At 41.1% G+C, this 10039-nt stretch overlaps 1 protein-coding gene across 1 annotated transcript; it reads right to left on the reverse strand.

The window, feature by feature from the left end:
- Nucleotides 1-2021: 2021 nt before the first annotated feature.
- Nucleotides 2022-8100, reverse strand: sytl3 (synaptotagmin-like 3). Its single transcript, XM_086167261.1, has 13 exons — nucleotides 7553-8100; nucleotides 7143-7358; nucleotides 5834-5901; nucleotides 5526-5577; nucleotides 5363-5429; nucleotides 5168-5243; nucleotides 4667-4791; nucleotides 4251-4385; nucleotides 3860-4020; nucleotides 3681-3777; nucleotides 3440-3610; nucleotides 3303-3357; nucleotides 2022-2376 (listed from the first exon to the last, which is right to left on the reverse strand). Exons 1-12 carry the CDS (start codon nucleotides 7672-7674, stop codon nucleotides 3310-3312), a joined length of 1338 nt encoding a protein of 445 aa, XP_086023387.1. The 5' UTR covers nucleotides 7675-8100; the 3' UTR covers nucleotides 2022-2376; nucleotides 3303-3309.
- Between the last annotated feature and the right edge of the window lie 1939 nt (nucleotides 8101-10039).

The following is a 10039-nucleotide window of genomic DNA, read 5'->3' on the forward strand; positions in this document are numbered from 1 at the left end:
CCAACTCAGTATCATTCTAGTTTCCACAGAGGAAATGACAAATCAACAACTCTATTCATTCAAAATCTTAATCACTGTCTGGTCTCATTTTTCCATGTATAACAGGTTTTTAGAAATAAAAGCAATTTAATTTTCCGGGAATGGAACAGCCATGAATAATAAGCACTAAGGCTATGCACCCCTGGACATCTACCAACGCCTGTTGCTGTTTGTGAAAAAGATTTAAATTCAAATGACCCTCATTGTTTCTGTTGCTCTGACTCGATAATGACATTTTCAATTATTGATGGATGATGTCATTGAACGCAGGATATTCAGAATGTATGGCTCAGTGTTGGTTTGGTCTTTGAATGGGATTATTTGACAAAGAAAAGCGGGACAAGGCAGACCTTATCATTGAAGAAAAATGCTCAATATTACAGTGATTCTTTCAACAAGAATGTACCACTTTCATTGCGGTCACAGTCTGACTAGGTCAGGGGTCGGCAACCCGGAGGCGGCTCTTGGATCCCTCGGATGCGGCTTCCTGTGGCTTTTGAAAATAATGAATAAGTATTTAATCATTATTAAATGTAATTTATTTATTTTTAAATGTCATTTTAAATTTGAAGATTATGAGGATCTTGTAACATTTAAATAAAACATTAAAATATTTTTGTCACTCTTAATAAGCTGCTGCGCTCGCCAGTATAAAGATGGGAGGACACAGAGAGGATGAGATTTTTGGTTTGCTGCCAGTGGATAATTTAAGTTCTTTTTTTTTTTTTTTAATAAATAAAAGTTCAAACAGACATTGAGTATTTTTCTTAAAATTAACCTTCAACACAGTGTCTTTTTCAGAGTTGTTGCATGCAGAAATGTAATTTCTTTTTCTCTGCAGTTGTTCATTGATTAAAAAAAAATGCAACATGTTTTGTTTATACATAGCAAGAAGGCAAAAGAATAATTCTATTTGCCGTGTAAATACATTTTAAATTTAAAAAGGGTCGTGTGGCTCCTGGTGTTTTCTTTACTATGAAGAAAAAGGGCAAAATGGCTCTTTGAGTGGTAAAGATTGCCAACCTGTGGTCTAGGGGCCCCTTCCTTCCTTCTCCCCCCTTCAGATTAGACTTGAGGGACATAACTGGACTTCTGTGAGGAAAGTTCAATTGTGTGCATTCATTAATACACAGCTGTATGTGTGTGTGTGTGTGTGTGTGTGGGGGGGGGGGGTCACCATACACACCACTGAGATCATAACCCAAATCCACGAATACACCCCACGGATCTTGAAGGATCTAGAATTCTCTAGTGGCAGGATGGTCATTGGACTAAAGTACAATCTGGAAAAGGTGGATTATGTAAAGTTAGTAATGACAAACTAAAAGACCGGTGACTGCATGAAACCACAGTTCTTTTTAAACATGACTCAGTTCCTTGAAATCCATTCATGATCATGAATCATGAAGTTCCACACGGCCTGCTCGACCAACTCTATCATGTTGCCCCTTTATGAACATCGGCGGTTACCAACAGGCTGACGTCACGGCACTTGTTGGGTATCTGTAACACCGGTTGCCATAGGAACCTCCAGGGAAAGACCTCTGACGTCACCGTGCTGTGAAACCAGCGTCTTTCACACGCTGCTCAGATGGAGACAAGAAAGGCCTCATTGTGCTGGCAAAGGCTCTGCTGCCACCAGGCCGGCTTCCTCTACCTCACCTACCATTTCCTCATTTTCAGACCATCTTCACCCCAAGTGCCGAGATCTCGTTTAAAAAAAGCTCTCTAGCCAGACCTGAACGGTTTGTTGAGGTCTCTGTTTCTGTGATCGGCACAGCCTCACCACACACAGCTGCTGCCAAAAATGAAAGTGATGAACCTTTAAAAAGGGAGAGTCTGAACTAGATTCGGGCTTTTCAAGCAAAAACGGGTGTGAGTTTCATGCTGCTGTCACGTCATTGCAGCCTTTAGAACCCTGCATTCTGATTCCTGACAGGACAGGGGCACCATTCACCACTCAGTACTAATCAATATATATTTTATTAATAAATACTTGGACAATAGCAAATAAACAAATATGCATAGAGTTCTATGTTGATCAAGAAATACAGAAAAGCACTACACACCTTAAGACTATTATATAGTTACACATTTTAGTTGTATACTATACAAGTTGTTGCATGTAAGCTAACAATATATTTTTATAATATATATCTATAATATCTACACGCTTATAGTGTGTTGTAAGCCATAAATAAATCATGTATACACTTTTTATTGAATTAAACCTGACAGCTTTACCAGAGGTTTCTTATTTCATTCAGAGGACAGTATCCCCCCGGACTCTCTGCCAGATATGTCATCCAGATCTTTCCACTTCCGATGTCACACGCCCTAAAAACAACATGCATACACATGCACGAGTCAGCACTAAAACACACCTTGTTGCCTATCGATGGTGTACTTTCACACACCAGAACATACACAACACACCCTGCAGATCTTTGGACACACATAGACATACACACGAGCGTGTGTTTGCACCGTTGCGTAGATGTTCTGAAGAGTGTTTGCACAAAGAGGAGGGTGTGTGTGGATTGGATAAGGCCTTCTAGGCGGTCAGTTGGGGTTTTATTGTCCAGCAGGAGCCCCGCGGTCATGGAATTGTCAAAAGTGGCACTTTTCTGACCCCAAGTGGCGGAAAAAGTTGTTGCTGCAGTGATGCTGCTTTCTACCCCAATGTGCAGATGTAGGGAATTTATTTACCTCCAGAATAGCTGCTGCCAGTTTTAACTTGCACGTGGACATATTTATCACACATTTATCACTAGACATTATTTATTTGATAATGAGGCACTTTTTTCATATTGGAGAATGCTATTTGTTTACAATAGCACTGGGGCTGCCTGCAAATCGAAATTGCACAATAAAGTGGAAGAAATATACCAAAACTGTAGGATGAAATCCGGATAAAACTGATCATTTTTAGAACTTTTAATGGCATTTCTTTAAAATGCTAATAGTTAAAATAATGATTGTAATATTATGTAATATCATGATAACCCCCCACACACACACACACACACACACACACACACACACACAGCAATGTCAGCATAATAATATATTATCATGTATAATAATAATCATCATAATAATGATGACAATGCTGGTAAAGTTGAATAAACATCATCTCATCCTTGTGTATCTAAGCCAAATTCATTCAAATCTTAATCCTTAAGGAATTAAATATTGATTCAGGTGATGAATTAATAGACTGACAGTCTTCAGGAGTATTATGGGATTGGTAAGTAGCTCACCTTTGAGTCAGACTCTTGTGTCTTGCTCAAAACCCTGGACCTCTGGATTCCCAGACTACAGAGAAGCAGAAACACAAGAAAAAGTTTAAGTCGCGTGATCCTTCAACTGTTCGGAGCCTCTGACTACTTTGATTTACCTTCGGACACAACGGGAACCAGTGGAAACCCTGCGAGCCTTTTCCTTCGAATCTACATCCATCCAGAGGGATGAGGACCTCGCCGAGAAACAGCTTCCTCTTCAGGGCTCTGGAATGCCACACAGAGGCCTGCAGTCTCTTTCCGACCAGCTGGTGACGCTTCACGGTGTACTGGAAGGACCAAAGCCCAACGGAAGTTACCAACTGACAAGAATTTCTTTGGTTATTTTCTTCCCTTTACCTTTAAAACTTCGTTGTACTCGGGGTTAGTCGTGTTTTTCTTGACTGAGGTTTTCATTTTAGGGGTTTTCTCTGGGAGCACATACAGTTTCACGTAACTGCACAGGAAAAGGAGATATTTTAAAGGTTCTCATGGCAGTAGGGTCTATTTAAACAGCAGGCTGTAGTGTGAATACTTACGGGTGACACTTTCTCTTCCTGATATTCTCGGAGCAAAGATTTCTGCAGGCACCAATGGTGATCTCCAGAAAGGAGTCACTGGAGTTGTAGTAAAAAGCCAGCGAAAGCTCTCCGGTAACATTGTTGCCCTCGAAATCGGTGTTGATGCTGCTGAAACTGCCCTGAACGAGAAAAACAGTGGTTTCTAACCGCAGTGGCTGTTTGAAATGTGTTGTCATGTAATTATTGTTTTCCTGACCTTTATCAAAACTAGAAACATGAATTGGTTGGAGAAAACAACACGCAGACAGGAGATGAAGTTTGTGAGCTGACTGAATGATCACAATCTTAATCAGATATCAAAGATGCCAAAGGATGCAGCTTTTTCTCCAATCATCCGTTTTTGACTCACCATTCTGCCTCCGGAGCACTCAGAGCTGAAAGACGTCTCTTCCTCCGCTCCGGTGGAGGAGCCCTCCTGATCACTGTCTTTGGTTCTCTTGAAAAGGTTGGAGAGACTCGGGCGTTGGAAGAGCTGGAAAGGCATCTAGAACAGTCCATTGGAAGAGAGAAGTTCTGACATGGCCATTTGCCCATTTCTTTGGTTTAGTGATCTGAACTGTGTTATAAATATCATCCGTATTATAACATACAACCACACAGAAAGGCCCCCACTCAGAATTGTACCAGTGACATTCTTGTTGTGAGTTGGAATTGCACTGTTGCTGCCACTCCAGGTAATTTACAATTTCAACTTTTTTTTCCCCCATTCCTACACCCCTCCCTTGAACTTTGAGGCGTTCGGAGTTACAGCTGCGACAAACTCACACTGACGGACTTGCTGATGTTGGTGTCTGACAGGCTCTTCTGGGTGCTGTAAATAAATCGCGGGTCTTTTCTGTTGTTTACACTGAGCAGATCTCCTCTGACATCATTCTGCGACAATGAAAAATCTGCAAAACAGGGCGAAAGTCAAACACCTAAATGTCAGGGGGAAAGGTAAAATAGTGATAGCAGCGTAGTGAGTACAATATCTGTTTCATCCAGAATGTGGAAAAATTACAACATGGCTGAAAAGGTAGCAAGTGTTTCTTGCAACTTGAATACATGATTGCTATCTGTGCTTTAAATCTTGTGCAACTTCTGCTTGCGGCTGGTAGAAAGGAGTTGCACAAGATTTCCGATTTCCTATGCGGCTCCAACTGTGATTATACGGCGATGGTGCGACGATAATGCTCTAAGGCAGTTGCGTTTGCTAAACGGAATTTCACAGTCGACCAAAGTAACCATCAGCCAAACTGTTGACCACTAACTTCTCGACTGACTTACTTTTATTTTGACTACCGATGGTAGAAACTATGATGTCCTCCACTGAGTTTGTAAGAGGTTTAGATTTTCTCAGTTCCTGGAGACAGACACACACAATCATTAGCTGACAGCAAACGCAGCCTGCAAGATTTACACAAAATAGCTATAAGTAAAGGTTAAAGTAAAGGAGAAAGCATTCAATATTTTGCTTTGTACCGTAGATCTGCTCAGAAACTGACTTTCCAAGTTGGGTGGGGGGGTGGGTGGCACCACTGATATATGACTGGAAAAAATATAAGAGAAATGTACATAATTAATCACAATGACAAAACAGACATAGAAATGATATCTAAAAACAAAACTTTGGTATTAATCGTACTTTATCTCATTGTAGGTCTTCAATATTTTCTCTCCGATCGTCTCATATTTGCCTGGAAAACACCAACAATTTATTGATCAATGACATAATCTAAGTACCACCTCACAGTATAAAAATTCATACTTTGTCTCGGAGTACAAGAGATTAGTATGAAAGTTACAACTGTGTAGTGACAAACTAGGAGTCAGTAGTCTTTCAAAATGGGTCATTAAAACATGCAAATTGTCTGATTTTTTTTTTCAGTAATTGCACCTAGGGGACAGATAAAGTTTTTTTGAATTTCAGTTGAAATCTAATTTTAAACCAACCCATGGTAACGGGGAATTTCTTTGCCCTCTCCTCCAAGAACCACTCTCCAGACCTGATCTTCATCTCCCTGTGAAGGTGAGAAACAGGAAACGCACTTACAAGTGTAGTGAACATTTTTCCAACAGATGCTTTGAATATAAAAAGGGGTACAACTTTTACAATTTTTTTACTGTTGTTGTATTTTCTGTTTTTCCGCTAATTGGCCAACCAAATTGGCTATCAGACTTTTTAATTCCTCTTCCCTCAGCCACAGGGAATGTTCAAATCTTTGTTTTTAACAGTTAACAGTTAAGACAATTTATATTTCATTGTATTTCTTATTCTTCCTCCTTCCTACTATTATCTATTACTGTTATGTTTTTACTTGAAACTCTGGCACAACAATTTCCTTCGGGATAAATAAAGTTGTTCTCATCTCTCATCTCATCTCATCTCACACTGACGCTTCTGAAAGTGTTCAAATGTCCAAAAAGTGCAGCAATTACATCTTCATTACATTACATTACATTGCATTTGGCAGACGCTTTTATCCAAAGCGACTTACAATAGAGGACATAGGGACTGCAAATACACGAAGCACAGGAAATATACAGAACAGTAAGCTTGGGTTAGTGAGTTTCTTTTTTTTTTTGACAACGACATACACAAACGTACACACACACACACACACTGCATAGCCTAACTTGCTGCATCAGCGCAGTAAACTTCATTGTGTCTTCATTGTGTCAAACTATAGATAAGATCCATCCATCCATCCATCCATCCATCTTCTGCAGCTTATACAGCACTCAGGGTCGCAGGGGATGTTGGAGCGTATCCCAGCTGTCATCGGGCGAGAGGCGACGTACATCCTGGACTGGTTGCCAGCCAATCACAGGGCCACATACAAAGACAAACAACCATTCACTCACTCACTCAGTCACTCATTCGGGGCAATTTTCCCAATAAACCTGCTGCAGGCTGGGAGGAAACCGGAGAACCTGGAGAAAACCCACGCAGACATGGGTAGAGCATGCAGCTCTACACAGAAAGGTCCCCTTGTCAGAATCTAACCGGTGTCCTTTGTGCTGTGAGGCTGAAGCGCTAACCACTGCAATCCTTCATATTTCAACTATTTTGATTGTATTTTCAACTCCTAAAACCCAGACTGAAACCTGTGTAATGAGGCTTTAACAAGTTATGAAGGACCCATATAATTGAAGGGGGGGATTTTATATTTGTTTTCAAGGCAGTGTGAATGACAGTGCGTGCAAAAGGTAAATATTAGAAGCCTTATCTGAATCAGTTATTTGATTTTCAGTGTCTGACCTGTAGGCGTAGCAGACTGTGCACTTCCATGTCACCCCTCCTGTGCACACACGGCATTTGCAGCAGATGCGGTGGCTGCAGCCCCTGCACACCGCTCCGGAGTTCCAAAACTTTCCCAGTGGTCTTTGACAACGGGCGCACGTGCGTTCGCCATACTCTCGTGCGAAATTCTTTGCTCCTTTTCTTCGTAGTTCCTGGAGCTCGTATTTCATCCTTCTGAGACAACAGAGGAGAGGAAAACCAAGTTGAACCCACATTGTCAAAGCTGTTTTCAAAATAAAGTCTTATTTTGATGTAAGCAAACCAAAATAAGGTTGAGGACATCATATATTAGTGCTGCATTTTGATCTTGATACCAAACAGGGAAGCTTGCATTATTCATCGATGAAAAGGTTTTGATTAAGATTTACCTAATCCGGTCCTCCTCGATCTTGCGCAGCATTTTATCTCTCTGAAGAACCTCCAGAACCTTCTCTCTCTCCAGAGCTTGCAGCAAGCCCAAATCCATCCTTAGCCTCGAGTCTCTGATCATTTTCCACCCTCCCTGTTCGCTGCTTTTCCGTCTCCTCTTGTTCCTTTACCTCTCCCTGTGGTTGAACCCTTGTGTTTCTTTTCACCAGCCCAAGACCTGGTCTTCTGTCATCTGGAGCAGACATAGAGAAGAGGTCGGTGAAGCCTGAGCAGCAGTGATCTCCCTCCTCCTGGGCGTGATGTCCACTTTCCATGTCAGAGCCAAGACATGCAGACTCCTAGAACTGTGTGTACTGTTTCCGCTCGGGTGATTTATCGGCCCCAACATCTCCGAAAAACTGGTTTAATACTCTTTCTGCAGACAAATATGAACAACAGGGCAGTCAGCCTCACAGTAAATGTGGAGTCCAGAACCTCCGATGGATCTGATAATTGGGAGGAGGATACGTAGAACGGGGCTAAATGGAGGAATAGGATTCGCTGTGGTGACCCCTGAGGGAAGCAGCTGAAAAGAAAAGATGATACGGTCCTTTAGCAATTTGCTGTTGTGATAAGTCAAACTTCATTCCCTCAACATGTCTGTCTCAGTCTTCCCTACGTCTCAGTCTGGAGAGTCCAGTTCGAACCCTCTCCTCACTGAGGAAAGTGATTCGCGGGCTGCAGTGATGCTTCACTGATAGCAGGCTGCCAACACAGAGCAAATGCCAAGCCCTGCATTATTGATGGCTTACATGCCTCTGAGCTCTGCTTTCTTTTCCTTTCTTTAAAGAAACATTTTCTTCAAAGCTAAAGTCAATTAAGTCTGGGGAATATATTACTGTCAATTGATATAATTTGTAAAATGCAGTGGTTTATTTCCTTTCTTTTCCATCTTTGTCTTCATGTTAATACTGGATACACTTGTCGCTGGTGGAATATATTGCTTTACAGAGAAGTCATTTCACCTTTGTTGAACATGTTTCTCTATAGCACCCAAACAAACACCACTGTTACTCCCCCTTGTTACATAAGATGAGCCCACCAGTGTATGTCTTAATGTGGAGCGAACCATTATGGTCTAGTGGATGGTAACTGCAGGGGCTAAGAGGACTTTCGAACAGCTGGACACCAGCTTTTGCTACTACATAATAGAGGGGACAGTTAGCAGCAGCTGAAATGAGTCGCAGTTCACAGAGGAACACGCCTCTCTGATGTGACACTTCCTCTAGTTGTAAGCACAGATAAAAACAAAAATGCCACAGAAATGTTTTATATAAACTGCTCATGAATGGACTACCCAGCAAAGGCAAAGTCAACATATTATGGATTTTGTATACTAACCTTTTCCTTTAATTGTGCCTAAAACTAACTCTTATTTGAGCGCACAGAATTCCAGACAACACCGTCGTTGTCCGGAGGGAACCTGGAAATTGTGAAAATTTGTGTCAAATTGCCAAAGGCAGACAAAGACATGGTCAAACGCAACTCCCTATTTAATATTAACAAAGACCTGAAAAATCAATGATTTAAAAAATGATTTGATTATTCATTGCTTATTCTTTTTACAACTTTCATTTACATTAAAGTCTCAACCGGGGGTCATCTTCATTGGCCTGTGAAACAGCTCAAGGAGGACTCTTCTTAATGTTTATCCGAAGAACAGCAGGTCTCATTTTGACCACTGGATTTTCTGGATAGTCATAACGATCACGAGGTGACGTAAAGAAGCGGCACTCATTTCACACGATCATTATGATTCAGGCTATCTGTGGTGAATGTGACTATCTCAGAGAACAGGGTCAGAGCCTGCGTGTGTATCCCAGCAGTGACAGCAGTAAACACCTAATTTGCAAATAAGCTCTGAATGTCATGACAAAACCAAAACCAGTCTCAGATGTTACTGGAAGATGCATGTGTGTGTGTGTGTGTGTGTGCGTGTGTGTGTGTGTGTGTGTGTGTGTGTGTGTGTGTGTGAGCAGCTGCGTACCTCAAGTCAATTCTGATAAGAAGCGTCCTAAGTACTGTGACGCAGAAAACTGTGGTTACCTCCCCTTACAAGAGAATAATGTGCAAGTCCACAGAAAACAAAACAAGCAAATCTTCAGATTGGACTCTTAACTGAAGCGATCCTCTTTACTTCCACTGTATGTTTCACACATGTTAACCAGAACATTTCCCAATGAATGTACCCATCATTATTTTTTTCTGAGGCTGAACATTCAGTATATGTATCAGTAGTTAAAAACCAAGAAACTCGACAGCACTCTTAAGATTTTGATGATTATTTTTTCTTGGTATATAATTTCTCAAAACATTCAGGTGTTGATATGTATTATGTATCTAACGTCACAGTGGGTTTCCAACTACCTCTCAGTTGTTGACAATGTGCTTTTCAATTTTCTTTTGTTTCAAAAACTGGAATATCTTTTTTGTCCAGTTTTGTCCTC

This window comes from Fistularia commersonii, chromosome 20 (assembly GCF_037954325.1).
Source record: "Fistularia commersonii isolate RoL2024-O1a breed Wild chromosome 20, RoL_Fcom_v1.0, whole genome shotgun sequence".
Lineage (NCBI taxonomy): Eukaryota > Metazoa > Chordata > Actinopteri > Syngnathiformes > Fistulariidae > Fistularia > Fistularia commersonii.

Coding starts and splice junctions, on each gene's coding strand:
- sytl3 (XM_086167261.1), bottom strand. CDS start 7,674: ATGATCAGAGACTCGAGGCTAAGGATGGATTTGGGCTTGCTGCAAGCT. Junction 5,430..5,525: donor AAGACCTACAATGAGATAAA/GTACGATTAATA, acceptor TATTTTTTCCAG/TCATATATCAGTGGTGCCAC. Junction 4,021..4,250: donor AGTGCTCCGGAGGCAGAATG/GTGAGTCAAAAA, acceptor TTTCTCGTTCAG/GGCAGTTTCAGCAGCATCAA.